Source organism: Mustela nivalis (assembly GCF_964662115.1).
Source record: "Mustela nivalis genome assembly, chromosome: 12".
Classification (NCBI taxonomy): domain Eukaryota; kingdom Metazoa; phylum Chordata; class Mammalia; order Carnivora; family Mustelidae; genus Mustela; species Mustela nivalis.
In genome coordinates this window covers 17,027,047-17,045,271 of record NC_139031.1, presented here as the reverse complement: position 1 = coordinate 17,045,271, position 18,225 = coordinate 17,027,047, and the positions used below count along the sequence as shown (strand labels likewise).

The following is an 18,225-nucleotide window of genomic DNA, read 5'->3' as shown; positions in this document are numbered from 1 at the left end:
CACCCGTTAACAACCCCTTTCAACCACATCTGGGTTTATGTTAATGACCTGACTTTTGGCAGGGCTCTACAGATGGGGTTTGGTTGCCCCAGAAGCAACCTCGGGATTAGAAGGGAACTTTTAGTCACACCCCACAATCTGGGGTGGGGGTAGGGAGGGCAGACCAGCTGGAGTCAGTCACCCATGCCCAGCGCCCAGTGATGTCATCCGTGGGGCAAGGTCATGAAGTCTCCTCTGAAGTGGGGGGTGGGGCAGGGGTGGGGCCACTTAGGAGACTGAACCCTTGGCCAGTGGGACCTGACACTCTTCAGATAGATGGTGTCAGAATTGAGTTAAATAGGACACCAGCTGATGTCACGAGAATTGTTTGGCTGAGGGAAACTCCCGCACCTTAGGTAGAGTGTAGAAAGCTACACGGACCTATCAGCAGTTCTTCTCTTCTGAAATGTCTTCATATCCTTTGTCCCTCTGTACAAGGGTTGTTCTTCTTACTTATTTGTGTGAACATCTGGTATATTCATAATAGTAATAATTTCATATTTATTGCAGATATTTTCCATGCTCATTGACTTGTCATTTTATGATGTTATATAGAAATGTATCTTCCCATATGGTTAAGTCCGTACAATTTTTTTTTTTGTCATTTCAATTTGCTTTGAAGTTCCAAGTGTTCTTTCTCAGTCGTAGATCAAATCTTCACCCTTTTCTAGAGCTTTTCTTCTTTCCTTCTGTTCATTACATGTCTCGCTTGGATCCATGTGAATTTTATTTCGGTTTGTGGCGTGAGACAAGGACTTATACCGGTTTTGTTCTGTTTTCCGTTAGCTCATTGACGGCTCCAGTGCTGGTTAATGGGAAATCTTCCATGGAACTGTAATGCCACATTTTTTTTTAAAGATTTTATTCATTTATTTGACAGAGATCACAAGTAGGCAGAGAGGCAGACAGAGAGAGAGGGGGAAGCAGGCTCCCCACTGAGCAGAGAGCCTGAGGCGGCCTCGATCCCAAGACGGTGATCTGAGCCAAAGGCAGCGGCTTAACCCACTGAGCCACCCAGGTGCCCCTGTAATGCCACTTTTATCACACATTAACTTCCTACGTGCGGCTTTTCTGAGATACTCCTGCTTCCAGCAGTCCCTCCCAGTACCCCTGGGGGGCTACCATTTGGGGGGTTGGGATCCAATTTCCCCTGTTATGTCTAGGAATCCACCTGGGAACTGGATCCGGGGATTACTTCGCTGACTCTAGCCTGCCGTGGCCATCAGAGTGGTACATCTTCAAGTGATGTAGTCAGTGTAACCTGCCTGCAGGTTTGATCTTGGAATCCACGGACAGCGCGTTCTCATTAGAACTGAGAGTCCTCAGAGATTGGTACCCGGGGCTGACAGCACCTCGGCGTTCTCAGCCCTGTCAAATGACAAAATGAAAACCGTTCAGTCATGGGTTTACCCTTCCTTGATGTGAGGGACGACGAGCCGTGGATTGGGGGAGTATAACGCCTCGTGGAGCCCAGAGTGCTGGCGTAGGATTGGGGGCCAGGAGCGAATGGCCGAGAAAAGAGCAGTGTGGGAAGCTGTGGGCACGACTGGCTGGGAGGTCCCACTTTGCGGGATACGGCCAGCTGGCAGAAGCGCACTGGGGACTGTGCTCTGTGTGTGTGTGTGTGTGTGTTCGGTTTCCTTGACAGGTGCCTCCCAGACCGGCTGACTTGGGCTAGAACCCGGGCTGGGCCCCGCTGTGGCCTCCATGTCGTGGCCCAGCAATATGAAGGAATCCCTGGGGTCTCCCCCAGCCTAGACGTCAACAGACTTTGGGAGGGGATCCCCAGCCGCCCAGCACTTCTGTGAGGGGAGCTGCCGTCTGTCTGCTGGGCCGCAGCGGGGCCGTGGGGGTGCTCCCCAGGGCGGAGGGCCGGAAGGAGCCGCAGCCCCGGCTCTCTGCTCAGGCAGCCCATCCACACCAGCCCCGAGTCTGACCAGGCCAAGACCGGCTTTCTCAGGCTCCCAGATCTGGCCCTGAAGGCTGGAGGGGGAGGCCCCACAGCATTGGCTACACAGTTTAGGGGTGATTTACTTTCTCAGGGTTATTTTGTGCCTGGCTTGAAGCTCTTTCATATGTATTACAAACTCCCCAGGGAAGAACCCTCTCCTGCTCTGAGAAGACTCAGGTGAAGTTCTTGGGAAACTTAACCATCCTTTCAGCCAACTCCCTAAAGACCTCTTGCAAAGCTGAAGGTCTAGGCCTTAGTACTGTCGCCCCCACCCCCCACCCCGGGGTGTAACCGCACTCAGGTAGGCCTGGGTGCTGCCCGCAGGCCCAGCCGGCAGGATGTGCGTGAGGTAATCCCAGGACTTCACTCCGTCTGTCCCAAATCCCAGGTCTGCCTGCCATCTGGGCGCCAAGCTCCTTGGGTTTGGGGGAACAGGGATGTGAGTTAAGGGAACACTTGGTTAGAAGGATAGAATTCACACTTGTCACCCTGGCCTACAAGACCCTCAGGGACTGGGGACAGCTCACCTGTCCAGACTCGTCTCGTCCCCTCTCCTCTGTCACAGGGCTGCAGGCACCCCAGCCCTGGAAATCTGTTCGTCTCCCAACCAGGTGTTTATAGCTACTGCCCTCACTCCCTGGAAGGCTCTAGAAGACTCCAGAGGGCTCTTTCAGGTCCCTCGGGCCTCAAACCAAGATGTCTCCTCCCCACGCAGGCCCTCCCTGACCCATTGATCCAGGCTAACGGCTTCCTCCTGCCGCCGTCTCTCCTTTACTTCACCCTGTTTGTTTCCTTCCCAAATCTTTCCAGAAGTTACGATTATATTTTTTAAAAGTCTACTGTTGGCCTTTTCTCCCAACAAGAAAGTGAGCTCAGTGAATCCAGGCCCCTGGTTTGCCCAGAGTGCTACTGATTCCACAGGGCCTGTGACAGAGGGAACCATCCAGAATATGCCATTCATGGCATCACAAGAGGAGAAACCCTGGCCCCCTCAGTAGGAGGGGGGCTGTGGCTCTCATGACGGGATTGCAGGCGAGGGCCAGGCAGGAGACCCAACAGCCAGCGGCAGCCCTAGTCTCCAGTACTACTCGCCTTGGCCCTCTGCTTTGGTCTGGTGAACCCCAGTCTTAGCCTCCCATCAACCGGCTGTGGAGCCCCACCGCTAACCACCAGATGCAGGCGGGTCCAAGGCGCAGGCACACACGCCTTCAGAAGGAGTTTTTCGCTCTCAGAACTTTGACCTCTGCTCCCAGCTGGATCATCTGCTTGCAGGGGCGAATAAGCAGCAAAACAGATGGTCCAACAGCCAGGTGGCATTGCTGGAACCCCAGATGCGGCCTACTCGAGCAGCTTATGTACATGGGGGTCTGCAGACCCATGATTTTGACCCCCAAGTGCAGTCTCGTGCTCTGGTCCCATTTCTGTGGGCGAAGCTGCTTTCATTAACGCACAGCAGAAAGGACATCTGACTGTCGCACACTGCGTAAAAAGCCACTATGGGGCCTCTCCCCTCCCCACCCCGGGCAGCTGCCCCGCACTGCACACACTTGGGAGGCACCACTGCGGCCCAGTTTTGAAAACTAAGAACCTGGGCTCGTGTTTCTGCCAAAGGAAATATGACACATTTCCCCTACTTCTTCCCTTTTTATTTTTGTCAGGGCCACACCCCAGCGGTGAACACACTGGTCCTGTGTTCAGCCCAAGGGGCCTTAGTCGGGCCAGGCCCCCTCCTCCGACAGCTAAGCTCCTCCCCTGTCAGACTGGCGGGCTTTACTCTGCTAACTTCCCTGGCTTCGCTCTCCATTCACGTGGCTCACCCGGCCTGGGGTGGGGGTGGGGGTTTGCGACACCACAGGCCCAAGCTCCCAGACCTGCGCCGGGGTGGGCCGGCTCTACGTCCCCGTCCCTGTGTGACACAGCATCTGCATCAGACGTTGCTGAAGACCCTTCCAGGACTGCAGGTCCTCGGGGGGAGCTCTGCTTCTGTCTCCTCTAGCGTCTGACCGCTGCCGGGCTGTGGTGCTCTGGGCTTAACTTCTAGGAGTTTCCATTTCCTCTCTCTGATAATAAAAATTAAAATAGTACTTACTAGGTAATGTTCCACATGCTGAAGATAAATTCACCTCATTTAATTCCTACAACGTCTACAAAATAAGTTCTAGTAGACCCATTTTCCAGATGAGAATACCGGGCCCTGGGATGTTAAGTAATACAGATGGTAAGCGGTCAGCCTGGGATTTGACCCCAGGACACGCAGCTGCCACGTCTGTGCCCAGAAGCCTTAGCCCACGTTGTCTCCTCTACGTGAAGGACAAACACGGACAACGGTGCACCCCGGGCCTCAGCAGGCTCGTGCCGGGCTGGGGGGAGGCAGGTTCCACAGTGATGACGACCAACCTGCCTGACAGATGTCACCATCCACCTGCTGTGGGGAAGTGGGGAAGTGCCTGACCTTTACTGAGCCTCAGGCTCTCCTCTGGAAAACGGAGATCAGAACCACAGAGCGGCTCCCCCAGGGCTCTTGTGAGAACTTAACAAAGCAGTACTTTCCCCATGCTCGCTCAGAGTAAATGCCCGCGAGATGCTGGTCTGTTTCTAACTACGAGCAAGGTCTCAGCCAAATTAGATTGCTTGCTCTACGCCTTCCACTGACCAGAGAGAATTCTCAGGGCAAGCTCTGCTCGCTCCTATCTCTGCCAAAGGAAATAGGACACATTTCCAGCTTTCTTAAATCATTAATGAACAGGAACGCCGGGAGGTGAATTTTTAACTGATAACCACCCAGTAACCCACCTGTTTTCTCTTTCAAGCCTCTGTTCAGACAACAAAGTGATACCGTCCAGGTTCTACCGGGCAGTCCCGTTGGCTCTGGCTGTGCTGGGCAGGCGTGGGGGGCGGGGGCCACTGCCCTTGACCCCAGCTGTGCCCACATCTCGTGCGTCCTCCTCTCCGTGTTCAGCTCTGGAAGCTGGCGGCTCAGAGAACAGATCTGAGAAAGAGAGGACATTCTTGTAGAGAGCCCGCATTTAGGAAATGGGAAGAACACAAGGGCCAGAAGGAGGAGAACCAGGACAGAGGAGTGAACACGGCCGGGAGTTTGATCACCTCGGTGTGCTGTTGCCTCAGCCCATTCAGTCATTCACATGTCCCTCGGTCACTGAGTGTCTGCCTTGTGCCTGGTGGCCCTGGGGGTTGGAGACATAACGGTGAAAGATAGATTTTTGGTAGATAAACAGCCAGTCAGCTAACTAGAGATACATGAAAATGAGCGGGAGACGAGTCCTGGCCCTCATGGAGTTTACATCCGAGTGAGGGTTGTGACAAGAAAAGGTTGAGAATGGGAGAGGGTAAAAAGCTGCAGAGAGGGCGGGCAAGGGGCCCCGGGAGCACCAGAGGCTGCTGTGGGGGCGGGGGGGGGCAGTCAAGGTGAAGATGCAAGGAGTGGGGAATGGTCTGGCCTCCCCGGGAAAGCAACATTGGCGCACAGAGACCCAAGGGAGGCGAGGGACGGAGACCTGTGACAACAGAAGAGCATTCCAGGCAGAGGTACTAGCAGGTGTCAGAGCCCTGACTTGCCTCAAGTTCTTGGAAAATACAGCAGAAGCCACTGTAGTGGAAGCTGGGGGGTGGTGGGGGGAAGTGGGGAGGGAGCAAGACTAGTAGGAGACGTCCAGTTCCTAAAGGAGCAGGAAGAAGGCCAGGTGATTGTTCATGCTGCCACGAAAGGCGGCACCCTTGGTAGCAAAGCTACCCTTCGTAGCACGTTCCAGAAGACACACAACACCCCAGGGAGAGCAGAGGTTAGTGTTCCTGGGGGATTAAGTCGGAGGTCCCGGAATGCAGGGCGCACGCTCCTGGAGGGGCCACTGTCTGTGGGTTCCCGATGACCCACCGTGGGCCACACTCCAAGGGCTCACTGAACACCTAGCGAGCAGAACAGACCTCCCGCGGGTGCTGGACAAACGGTCATCGGGCATGAAAGACGTGCAGGGGCGCTCGGTGAGGCCCCCTCGGGGCGTCCTGAGGGACGGGGCAGGTGGGAATCGGGGAGATGGCGAGAGGCCTCAGCCCCAGCTCTGCGGAACGACTGCTCTGCGTACTGGATGTCATGAGTCTGTGGGCAGGAAGAACGAATTGAAAAAAAAAAAAAAAAGGATGAGGGTGGGTCTTTTTGGTTGTTTTTATATAAGACAAAATAGAGGAGAAGGGAGTTTTGTGGGAATCTCGATCATTGGCACAAGATGAAAATGTAATACTGAGAGCCATGAGTAGAGCAGGGACAACAGAGAAGCCGTAAGTAAGTGCGGGGTCCGTGTCGATGAAGCTGCGGGTCCTTTAGCGGATCACAGAGAGGGGCCAAGCACGCTCCGGAGATGGAGACCAGAGCTACCGACCCTCCTCTGTGGAAGGGGATGAAGGGACTAGGACCGTTTGTAAGGTTTCCTTTGACTCTACGACTCAGGAGAGGACATTTCGGTGGTCTTGAGAAGCAAGTGCCCATGGCAGGAGGTGGTGGTTCACCCCCATTCACCTCAGCATTAGTTCTAGTCTGACAAAATAATGTCGAACAACGTAACCTACACAGATGTCTTCGTGCTATCATGGTGTTTACGAAGCAGGATACAAACATATTTACGCAAGCCCAACTGTGTAAAACAATGTTATGGAAGGAAATGTGCTGTTAAGAGGAGTTGTTTCTTCAACCTGAAGTTACAGGTGATTTTTAGTCATTTGCATATTTTTCTAGGTTTCTTTGATCGGCATCTATTGCTTTATTATAAATGGGGAAAAGTTCAGCTAAAAAAGAGCAGCAGTGACTCAGCAGTCTGCTGGGTTCCCCTCTAAAGGAAGCAAGGCTTACTGTGAAAGGGAATGAAAAAGCTCATGGCAGCGAGAATGTGACTGCTAGGATCGTTAAAGGCCAAAAAAGCTAGGATGGGCTCCTGGCGCAGCAGAGGAGAGGGCCGCAGGCTTTTGCAGCCGAACATCCATCTGCGTTCGTTTGGAGACGTTTAGACAAAGAAGCTAGAACCAGCCTCCAGCCTTAGTCCACGAGGTCCTGAAGCCTGTCCAAGTGTCCCACAGGACACAGGACACGAGCAGCAGGAGGCCCAGCACTGTGCACCCCGGGGGCCGAGACACCAAACACAGCCCGCCCCTCACCTCAAGCAGCTTTGCTGGCTTGTTAGGACACGTGCCTGAGATTCCTAACGGATGCCCCAGGGCCCTTCCTCCCTCCCTTCCTCATTCATTCATTCATTCAAAAGTTCCTAGTGTGTATCACCCCACATTTGGGACAAAACGGAGAGCAAACTAGAGGGAGCCGGTGTCCGGAGGATTTAGAGGATTTAGAGGCAGGGTCGGACTTCAGCAGTGGGGTGGGGGGTGCCTGAGCACAGCAAGGGTGGAGAGCACAGGGAGCAGCCCCCCCCCCCCCGGAGAGAAGTGCAAGTTCAGAGTGGCACCAGGGGGCTGTGACCCCGAACTCCAGGCGAAGGAGCTGCGACTGAACTCTGCGCCTGTGACGGGGGCGAGAAGAGACGCCAGGGGCGACCACCTTCTCCGCAGACCCACTTCTGGGCTTCCCAGCTGCAGTTTGTTTCTCTCTCGGCTGAGAACCTACCAAAGGGCAGTTGAGGAAGAGAGAGATCAAAAACAAAGGCCAGGCTGGCGCTCCCACCCCTTCCAGAGGCCAAGTCTGTGGCATGGAGGGGGCGGGGCTGTCTTCTAGTCGAAAATGCTTAATAATAGCGATTTCTTTTTTAACCCATGTGTAATGGCCCGAAACAGGGGCAGCAAGAGGGAGCATTCAGATGAAGCCACCCCTGCTCCCCACCTCTGGGTCCAAGGCAGCGGAGGCAGGTCAGACCTCACTTTCTGCAGCACACTTGTTCAAATCAGGGTTCCAGCCCTGGAAATCCTCTCCACACCCTGATACCTAAACCCACTAAAAACACAGATACAGGTTTTTACAAGCATTTGTTAAATACCCCAAACCATACAAAACACCCTCCTGCTGGGGATTCCCTGCCTCCCCCTGTCCCGCACCCCCCACGCCCCCTACACCTCAGGCCAGACTGGTGAGAAGCCCCATTATGCTAATCTCACAACACCGGGCCTAAAGACACCTTTGTCTTACCTGGTAAGTCTTGCTGTCGCAGCACAAAGCTCCAACTGCATTCAAACGGCCTCAGCCTCCTGTTTTCATTAATTCAGGCCTCCCAGTACACACTACGGAAGGAGGGGGCCTCCTCCCTCGGGGATAGCCCTGCGCTCTCCCATCTCCGAGCTCCCCTGGAGAAGCCATGGGCGGGGGCCTGTGTGCAGGTGCTCACAGGCTCAAAGCCTCATTGCCCTCACAGCTTGATGTTTCTGTTCTATTGGGCCCCAGCCTCACCCCCAGGCAGTGGCCCCCTCTCTCTGCCAAAGGAGTTGCTGATAAATCTTTATTCTTTGTGTTTGTCCTCTGAAGGCAGCCACCTGCTAGAGTGAATGATTGTGACCTTCCAGATTCACATGTTGGAGCCTAAGCTCGGCGTGATGGTATCAGGAGGTGAGGCCTTCTGGGAGGTGATTAGATTCACAGCAGAGCCCTCGTGGAAGAGCCCCCCGAAGAAAATCAAAAGACCCCAGAGAGCTCTCTTGTCCCTTCCGTCCTGTGAGGACACAGCCAAAGATGTCCGTCTATGAACCAGGAGGTGGGCTGACCAGCCACCAATCAGCCAGTACCTACCTCTCGGACATCCCAGCCTCCAGAGCCGAGTCTGCTGTTTCTAAGCTGCCCAGTCTGTGGTGTCTGGTGCAGTGGCCCAGGGACACGAGGACAGTCCCCCCTCCCTCAGGCCGGCCCCATATCCTGTTCCCAAGTACGTGTCCTTTCTCTCCCTCTGGGCACTTTCTGTTCTTGCAAAACAAATAAGGGATGTGGTCAGACACCCCTTCCTTCCAGTCAGCTGTGGGAAAGAGGGAGGGGCTGCTCCTCCCCGGGGACACTCCAGAAGCTACCCTCCGGTTACACCAGTGTCCCTGGCGCTGGATGTCACTCTGGTTTGTCCCCAGCACCTGGTGTCTTCTAAGGCCGGCAGCATTGAGTTCCAGAGCTCTGGGCCGTCATGTCATTCCGGGGTTTGCAAACACAAAGGTATTGTATGCCCACGACTGCTGTAGAGGCCAATTTGGAGGGGTCCTTTGAGGTAAACACGGTTTGAAAAGATTTTTCAAAACACGATGAGGAAGGTGTATATTGCATTTAGGTCTTCTGCAGGTCAGCTGGGCAATAAAATCACTAAAAAATATTGCTGCCTTTGACGCAGGGACCGTACTCTTAGAGATCTAGCCTAAGGAAAAACCAGAATCCTACAAGCATCTTCCCTGAGTGTCACTTGTAACAGTGAAAAATGGAAACAAGTTGTCTGACAGGGGCACGGATAAATCTATGACAGGAGCTAATACGCAGCCATTAGTCATGGTTTTGAGAACTACTTAACAGCTTTGAAAACAGGTTCACAGTATCCAGTGAGAAGATCATTATGGTCAACCGTATGATTATTTTAAAAATATACCAGCACATAGGAAACAAAATATTGGTAGAAAATTAACAGTGCTTCTATGTATGTGGTGAGATAAAAGGCTATTTTTTATATTTTTTCTTTTTAAAAATTATTTTCCAAGATTTCTAGAATTACTGTTGTCAGGAAAAAACGGTAGACACTTTAGAAAGTGTCTAAAGTAGGGAGTAGGACTGTGTGATTGCATTACCAGGTGGCCTCTTGTCTTCACGCGTCCGGACTCCCAGCGCAGGGCTGGTGGGCTCACCGGACAGGACATCGAGCAGGGCTCTTCAACCCCAGCTCACATGAGGGCACGCTGTAGAGCTTCCAGAACAGTCAGTGCCTGGCCCCAGCCACAGAAGCTCTGATTGCACTGGTCGGGGTCCCACTGGTGGTGGTTCTTCCAGCTCCCGGTGGTGCCGCTGTTGCCCTGAGACCCGTGGATCCCTGAGCCTGTAGCACTGTGCCCCTCTTCAGGCCCCCAAGGACCTGTTGGCTTCTCCTTCACCCCCGCCAAGCCCTCCCTCGTCAGGATCTGAGAAACCCCCTCACAGACGTTTCCAGTGGTTTGTGGTGTCGGAAGTGCAGCCAAGCCCCTGTTCAGAGGGCCTCGGTGAGCCCATGTCAGGCCCTCCCAGCTGCCCGGGGTGGGCGAAGGGGCTTCCCCTGAGCTCGGCCCAGGGAGGCCGCTGAGGACTCACCGAGTGGGTCCTGCCTGGAGGTTCCCTCCAACTTCTTCTTCCACTGGGGTTGGAAGGAAGGTTGCCATAGGTGTTTACGGAATTCCAGAAGGGAGAACGTGAGCTCCCTTCTCCAGAAGGGAGGACGCCGGGAGGGAGACTGGGCCCTGACGGATGTGACTTCCCTCAGGTCACAGGAAGGCGGCCACGCGAAGGGCAGGAGAAAATGACCGTCCCTGGGCCAAGGCGGAGTGAGCAGCTGCTGTTCCTGGGCCTCCTGGCCGTCGCAGCGGTGGTCATCTCCCTGCTGTTCTACGCTCTGCTCTGGAAGGCCGGCAACCTCGCAGACTGGCCCAACCTCAGAATCGGCTTCTACAACTTCTGCCTGTGGGACGAGGGCACTAGCTCCCTGCAGTGCCACCAGTTCCCTGAGCTGGAGGCCCTGGGCGTGCCGCGGGTCGGCCTGGCCCTGGCCAGGCTGGGTGTGTACGGGGCCCTGGTCCTTGCGCTCTTTGTCCCCCTGCCTCTCTTCCTGGCCCGGCGCAACGGCAGCGAGGGAGAGTGGCAGCTGGTGGTGGGCTTCCTGGCCATGTCCTCTCTGCTGCTGGCTGGTGGCCTGGGCCTCTTCCTCACCTACACCTGGAAGTGGCTCAGGCTCTCCCTCCTGGGGCCTGGGTTTTTAGCTCTGGGCACTGCCCTGGCCTTACTTGTCCTCTTGCTTATGGCCACAGTCATGTTCTCTCAGAGGGCGGAGGACAAGAGCAAGCTGGACAGCTTCTAGTTCTATCTAAAGGCTTGTATGATTGCAAGAGTTCAGTTTGAACCATGCTCAGAGAAGGTGCCAGAAAATTGAGGGGCTAGTGTGTCTTCTCAGCCTGGTTCATAGGGAATGCTGATCTCAAGCCCTAGCAAATGGGCCCCACCCCAGAGAAAGGGGAGTACCCAGTGTCCAGAAGGCCAGGAGGCAGCAATGGTGGGACAACCTTTGTGCAGGGTTGTCCTTCCTGTGGGATTTCTGAGGTTCCCAAGGACACCCCCAGACCACGTAGCTCCTTGTCCAGAGAACTCCTGCTCTAACACACTGATCTGAGCAAGCCATTCGTACCTTGTCCTCAGGAGAACAGGGAGAGAATTGCCCTCATGAGGCCTGATTGCCAGGGTAATTGGCCAGATATCAGACTGGAACCCAGGAAAGGTTTATGTCAACAAACGGGGAACATTATGAGAGAGAGAGCGTGCCTCAGTGTCCCATGGGGCGCTGGTTAGCAAGCTCCGGGGTGTGACGTGCAGGCCCTTCTCCCAATACCGCTCCCGAAGGCCCAGGAGGGACCCCTTGAGGGATTCACCGCAGACAGAACCCGTGGGCACAAACAGAAGCCTCGGAGGCTTTGAGGGCTCTCCTGGAAAGGCTCCTGGACCTGAGCCAGATGCCACGGGGCGGCAGTGGGCAAATCATTCCTCGCACGTGCCCTGGGAGTCGGGAACAGAACGCGCCAGATCCCAGGGCAGGAGAGGAAGGCGCACGGAGCCGTCCCCCGGACGGACGCACAGAGGCTGCACCTCCCTCTTCCCTCCTCCACCGCAACTGCACCAAGGATAAAAGCACAACCTTCGCCTTGGGGGACTGTATTTCTCCGCACCTGCACAGCAGAAAACCCGACAGCGAACGACAGCCCCATTCCACGCCTGTCCGGAGCCACCCCGAACAGAGACAGAAATGCTGACTCCGGCGGGATCTGGTCCGCCGTCTCCTGAGGACTCCCGGGCCACTCTTGCTTCACAACTGCCCCGGGGCCGAGGCTGAGCCGCCCGAGTGGAAGAAGGCGGCAGTGCGGCGGGCAGAGGCCTTCCCGTCCGGAGCCCAGGCCGAGCAGGGCACCGCGGGCGGGACACCTGCCTCCCGGGCTGCACAGGCGAGGGGAACCCGGTTCAGAACAAGCTTCCTCCGCAGGGAGAGATCACGCGGACGAAACGGTCAGGCTTCCCGGGAACGTTGCAGCCGTACTCTTTCTTCTTTCAAAGTTACTAAGTTGACTCTTTGGTTCCAATAAGCGTGACCCCCATGTCCACCTTTCCCTGAACCTGGGAAGTGAATAAAGTCAGACCCTCCGAGCAGAGGATGCTCAGTGCAGAGAGAAATTCTAACAGAAGCTCATCTTGGCTCCTCCTTTCCACACACTCGGCGTGACAGGTCCCAAGGCCCAGAGCCTCCTGGGCTTCCCCTCCGCGGTGCATCTGCAGCCCAGGGAGGGGAGGGCCGGGCGGCGTCGGCATCCTTGGGCAGGTCCCGGGCCGGGAGGGAAAGCCAGCTTCCTCCAGCGGCCTGTGTAAAAGTCTTGGGGAGTCTGTCCCTTAGCTGAAAAATATTTCCCTGACGTATTTTAACATGTCCTCATCGTCCGCAGGGCTCCCGCTGCACGCAGAGTCAGACCCCGGGGGCCCCTGAGGAGGGCTAAGGCCTGGAGGAAGGGCGTCTTTCCCGATGTCCTCATCCTCACTGCTACTCCCAGGAGATCCTGGTGACGACGCGGAGCGGATTGGGGACAGCTCTGGCTTATCAGCGCCCACCAGTGTTGGAGACTCCAAGGGCTTTTCCTGTTTCCGGGCCTGCGGGAGTAGGAGATATGACAGGCAAACAGACATTATGTTATTTCCCACGTGAATGTGCGGGTTTATCCATCGGCGAGGCAGACGCCACTGTGAAGCCAGTGTGTGACCGGGTCAGGCCCCGCTCCCCCATCAGAGCCTCTCCTCCGGCCGCCCTCCTTGCTGGCCCCCACAGCTCCCGTACAAGTCAAGACCAATGTGGGACAGACGTGGGCAGGGGCCTGAGGAATACCAGAGTGGAAAAGAAAAACAGGAAAAACATCTGGAAAGGCAGGGGTGACAGAATGGAAAGAGCAGGGGATACAAAACTTGCATGTGGGCATGAGCTCTGTCACTTATTGGCTGTGTAACTAAGGAGACATCCCTGGGCCTCAACTTCTTTATCCGTAAAATGGGGATAATATCTGAAATAATGGTCACCAGGTGATGGCAAGGATTAAATGAGACAATAACTTACAAAAGTACCCCGTCAACTACACAACACTAAGGCGGTACAATTACTATTTGCCTCAGAAGCCAGGAGACGCGGTGGCTGTGGGCTAAGGAGAAGTACAACGGTACGAAGTCACCTCACCCAACTGAGACCCTGCAGAGAACGTAAGTAGTTCAAGGCTTCCTGTGCCCTCCACACGCCAGCACAGTCAGCCCAGACACAGCGGCTCTCCTTCCCACGGCTGCTCCCTCCGCAGGTGTCCAGCCCCAAACATTAAGTCCCACCTCACACGGGGAGAGGCCAAGGGGAGCGCGACCTTGAGAGAAGTGCTAGAAAAGGGCCAGGTGGGGGAAATGGGATGACAGGTGATAGGGGTCCTCAAGGCCACCTGAGAACGCAGGACGTCTCTTTTATTGCCTCTCACCAGGGCCCAGTCCAGTTTCTGGTCCCAAGAGTAAGAAGAGACACAGTTGACTTTACCTCAACCAGGATCCCCAGGGCGACGTCTACCATTTCAGCTTCATTCATGCAGTACACGGTCCTCGCTGTGGCAAGTCTGAAAGGAAGTCATAATGCTAGGATGGGGACACATGGGTCTCAGGTCTCATGAGAGGGAAGAACATGAAAGAGTCCTGTCCCTAGGCCTCCCCACCCGCTGCTGCCTTCCAGTCTGAAGGAGGGCATGATGGCCAGTTCCTGACAGCCAGTGCCCCCCGCACAACCGACACCAGCTGATCAAACAGATCATCAGGCCAAGACGTGACTGACGCCCACCTACACCCATGAGCACAGAACAGGACTGTAAGTCAGAAGGGATGTGGGTCAGTTAGGACAGCACAGAAAAGGAAAAGCCAAGGAGGGGGCACTGTAGTGCCCAATCTAGGAGAATGCAGGGACCCCCCCTTCCTGGCAGCTTGAAGGCTCCCCCAAATTACCACCATTCAAATAGCTGCCCCCACAGCTTCTGACTACACACCGGCCCAGTGACTGCTCCTCTGTCTGTCCCTGAAGATCCACCCACGGGAGACTGGACCCTGGTCCACTCAGCTTGACCACTGGGGGTCACAATTTTGGGTGCAAATGAAGAAAGTGGCATTTTGGACAACTGGCATCTCTGAGCACTTGGCTAACGTGTACACGCCAGAGGGGAGCACCACCTGGGAGCTGAACCTTGAGGGCCTGGCTGGGGAGATGCACCCGCAGAGCCGGGGCCTGTGAGGGGAGGGCCCACTTCACCCCCCCAGACCGTGCACCTGCGAGCTGAAGAGGTTTCTGCCAGGCTGAAATACCCACCCACCTCCCTGCTCCACCAGCACCGGAAGGCTCAGCCCCAGCAACTGTGATGTCCCCAAGCCCTCCCTTCTCCTGATTTCTCGGGAACGCCAGCCGGAAGTTGTCCCACCTTGCTGCGGCAGCCCCCTGAGCTGCCGGTCTCCTCCCCTTGGGGGTCTTCACTGCCACCTTTCTCTTCTCGGCCTCCTGGGCTGTCATCCATGTGGGAAGGACCCTCTTTTTATCCCCAGATTTTAAGTCTCCCATCTCTCTTTTCTCTCCTGAAGAAGAGTCAGGGGCCAGGCTTAATGACTTGCGTTTCGAATTCAGGACAGCAAACTCCACTCTCATCACACCAGGAATTTCAGGTCTGTGTGTCACACTGCATGGGAGTCACACTGCAATTCCTACAAAGAACAAAGTCCAGTGAATTCTAAGAAGTTAGGATACTTCCCGTCAGCCACTGTAATTACTGGTCAGGACAGGCCACAGGTTAGCGGGGCAAAGAGCAGGGCCCAGGACACTAAGACGGGCCATTCTCCTTCTTCCTATCATCCAAGATGCTTGCTGACCCCAGGGTGCCCTGCCTCTCCTACCCTTAACCTATCTCTCCCTCATCTCCCCAAATCCAGACTTTCCATTTCCTCTACCTTGGTGTGGTTACAGAGAACCCCAAGTCCATTTTGATCCCTGGGAAGGTTGAATCAACCAACCAACCAACCAACACCCCCTCCCTTAATCCGAAGGTACTTCTGACTGGCCAGATTTTAGCTGGCTCCTGGATGGGAGAATCCCAAAGACCCAAGGGCAGCCTCTCATCTAACGGTCTCTCTTCTCCCCTCCCCCTAAAGCTCAGTCCCCACCCTGGGGCTCAAAGGGTACAAATTGAACCCTTCCACTTGCCAGCCAACCCTGAAAGCAGCTCAGGGCTTCGCCTAGGGAGGACTTTACTGGAATAGAGTTTGCCTCAAAAAGGGTCAGCCACAAATAAAGGACCCCTCTCTGAATCACAATCATTTATTGTTCATCTAGAAGGCTGATTACAACTTAAAAATAAGCAGAACGTCATCCTAACCTGTCTGGCCAGAGGACAGACCTTGGCCAAGATGCCCCGCTGCTGTCAGAATTCAGGCTAAGGTAATAGTCGTTCCCACAACTAAGGAGCGACATCCATTCGACCCCAAGGCAGTTATTATCAAACCCATTTTACAAACGAGGAACTGACTGCATGTGCACAAGGTTTCAAAGAAGTCTGAAATGGCCAGCCAGGGCTCGCAGCCGGGTCCGGCAGGCCAAACCCTGTGCCTAACCGACGCCACGCTGCCGGGGCTCCAAGGAGCGCAGAGGCCCAGCGGGGAGGGCCGGGAAGCCGGAAGGAGCCCGCGCTACCTGGGGAAACCCAGCTCCGCACGCTCGGGATGCGCTCGGCACCCCCCGAAGCCACCGCCCGCCGCTGCCTCGGGGACCCTGCACCGCCCCGGCCGCCCCGGCCGCGGCGGGACGAGTGCCAACCTGCGGGGGCGAGAGTGGAGGGGAGGCACGTGGACCTGCACGCGGCGCCTGGCTGACCGCGGGACGGAGGCCGCCCGCACGCTCGCTCGCGGCCCGGGGACTCGGGGCACCGGGACAGGGCGGAGCTCCGGCCGGCCGGCGCGAGCCTCCCGCCGGGGCTTCCCGCCCCGCCCCGCGCGGCCTCGGCACTTCCGGCCCCGGCCGCTGCCCGCGCGGAGAGCCGGCGCGCCCCCTGCAGGCAGCTCGCTCCGTGGGCGTCCCCGCCAGACGCGGACTCGCCTGAGTTCCGGCGGCCTGACCATCTCTCCCGGACCAAACTGGGCTGCAGCTCCTCTGAGCTGTCATCTAGGCCCCGTCTTTGGAGCGTCCCTGCCCCCTTCTGCATTGTGCAGTTTTAGCAAGCATCCTACCAAGCCATTTTAGCCAGGACCCCCCAGCCCCAATCCTGACTGCCTTCACATTTGGGCGGGCTCCTCATCTTTCACCATCTTCCAGGTGATGTCTGATCACTGAGCTTGCCTTCAGCAAGAATCCTAGCGCTGGGTTTAGCCAGAGCCCTCCTCCCTCGATCCTCCTTACTCCTCGTGTTTCCTCTTAGCAACTTTCCATCCACTGCCCCCACCCTGCTCCTTAGCTATCAAGTCCCTTCTCCTGGCTGTATCCAGAGTTAAGACTGATGGCTCTCCCCTACTACAAAACCCCACTGTAGTACCCGCCCCTGAATAAAGTCTGCCTTGATGTTTTTAACAAGTGTCACGAATGATTTTCTATTTAATAGAATATTTTTTTCTTTAACAGTCCCCAAACACGGCTCCACTGGAGGTCTGCTAGGCAGTCTTTATTAGGGCCCCCCAAGGGAGAAATTAGGATGGGGGAGGAGGGTCTGCCTTTTTTAAAGCTCAGGATTCCCACAGGGATCAAGGTCAACTCTCCCTGGTGGGGCTCCACATCCCAGGGGGAGGGGGACAAGGTGAGCCCCTTGGGTGCAGGAAAAGAATGCCTGTTCATATGTCATCTTAAAGGAAGTAGGTGTCACTAATACTCAACATTCAGATCGGTGGCCAGGTGCTCCCTCTTCGAGCAAGAGCTCCACAAAGCTTCCCAGGTGTCCTCGGTGGTCTGTGTTCAGCCTGATGCGGAGTACTAACAGGGACACGTGGAGCTAGCATCTAGTTTTAGTTAAAATCAAACTCAGCTTACAGCAAAGAAACCTCCAGGTCCCAGACATGACAAAACTCACAAGCACAAGCAGTCACAGGTGAAACTTCTTTTGCAGCACTTCAAGATAAAAGGATGATCAGAACTGACTGTCTGACCCCAAAATGTGCCATTATCAAGACAGCCCTTTGAACTGTGATTTATAACAAATCCGCTAATGGTAATTACCCTCCATACCCAAGAGGTGCACAACAGGGGAGCTCCAGCCCAAGCTTGGGGAGTCAGGACCCTGAAGCTCTCTTCCAGCTGTGTGGCGCTTGGGGTTTCTAAAGGGCTTTCACCCGCTGGGCCGGGAATGTTTCACTCAATCAAGGCTTAAGGAGATTAATCCATGGTTTCAAGTCACAAAATCAACCCATTGTGCACTAGGGTCATCTAGCTGCAGGCTGAACCTGAACTCTGCCTCCAGTCTTTTCCGGAGGGCAACACTGGGCAGGCCCTGCTTCTCTGGTTCTGCGAAAAGTATTAGAACTGCTCTCAAGCTGTGAGCCAGGCAAACCCAGGTCTAACTGGTGAAGCATTGTTTTGTTGTGTGAATAAAGGAACAGAAAATACTTATTCTTAGTGGAATCGCTGCCTCCGTATTTGTCTCCCTAAAACCTCTTCCCATCACCGGCTGAAATATGAGGTCTGAGGAACAGGAAACCTTCGCATCTGCACAAGCAGCTTTCTGTTTGAAGGGAAAGAAGTCCAAGTGGGAACAGAAAACCGGAGCTGTGGGATCTGGACAGGCTGAAGTCAACGGCTAAAGTGCTTTGAAAGCCATGTTCCCAGGCCTGGCAGAGGCAGTAAGCACAGAGCAGAGAGCTCGGACAGCAAGGCAGAGGCTCTCAAGCAGCCCAGGCTAGAGCCAGGAGCCACACATATACCAGATATGCAGGCTGGGGAGGGGGGTAGTCCTGAGCTACACTGGCTTGACAGCTTCCCCATAACCTGCCCTTGCCCAAAAGAATGGGAGGAGTC

At 55.4% G+C, this 18,225-nt stretch overlaps 2 protein-coding genes and 1 long non-coding RNA gene across 8 annotated transcripts; 1 reads left to right on the top strand and 2 right to left on the bottom strand.

Annotated features, from left to right (window-relative positions):
* Positions 1 to 520: 520 nt before the first annotated feature.
* LOC309845386 lies at positions 521 to 10,234 on the bottom strand. 4 transcript variants are annotated; one of them, XR_014301256.1, is made up of 7 exons: positions 9,749 to 10,234; positions 9,053 to 9,176; positions 8,724 to 8,888; positions 5,096 to 5,175; positions 4,784 to 4,979; positions 3,862 to 4,050; positions 885 to 1,407 (listed from the first exon to the last, which is right to left on the bottom strand). It is a non-coding gene; the product is annotated as an uncharacterized lncRNA (long non-coding RNA). The 4 variants fall into 4 exon arrangements; XR_014301258.1 differs by lacking the exons at positions 8,724 to 8,888; positions 9,053 to 9,176; positions 9,749 to 10,234 and adding exons at positions 5,567 to 7,609; positions 7,827 to 8,120 and having other exon boundaries at positions 521 to 1,407; XR_014301257.1 differs by having other exon boundaries at positions 9,053 to 10,233.
* A 212-nt stretch (positions 10,235 to 10,446) lies between these two features.
* TMEM140 (transmembrane protein 140) lies at positions 10,447 to 12,365 on the top strand (the record flags this gene model as incomplete). Its single annotated transcript, XM_082693287.1, has 1 exon — positions 10,447 to 12,365. One exon carries the CDS (start codon positions 10,447 to 10,449, stop codon positions 10,999 to 11,001), a length of 555 nt encoding a protein of 184 aa, XP_082549413.1. The 3' UTR covers positions 11,002 to 12,365.
* CYREN (cell cycle regulator of NHEJ) lies at positions 11,831 to 17,213 on the bottom strand. Of its 3 annotated transcripts, none has more exons than XM_082693290.1 (4): positions 17,092 to 17,213; positions 14,663 to 14,939; positions 13,741 to 13,816; positions 11,831 to 12,827 (listed from the first exon to the last, which is right to left on the bottom strand). In XM_082693290.1, exons 2-4 carry the CDS (start codon positions 14,881 to 14,883, stop codon positions 12,573 to 12,575), a joined length of 552 nt encoding a protein of 183 aa, XP_082549416.1. In that variant the 5' UTR covers positions 14,884 to 14,939; positions 17,092 to 17,213; the 3' UTR covers positions 11,831 to 12,572. The 3 variants fall into 3 exon arrangements, with proteins under 3 accessions (XP_082549416.1, XP_082549414.1, XP_082549415.1); XM_082693288.1 differs by lacking the exon at positions 17,092 to 17,213 and adding an exon at positions 16,045 to 16,181; XM_082693289.1 differs by lacking the exon at positions 17,092 to 17,213 and adding an exon at positions 15,608 to 15,715.
* Between the last annotated feature and the right edge of the window lie 1,012 nt (positions 17,214 to 18,225).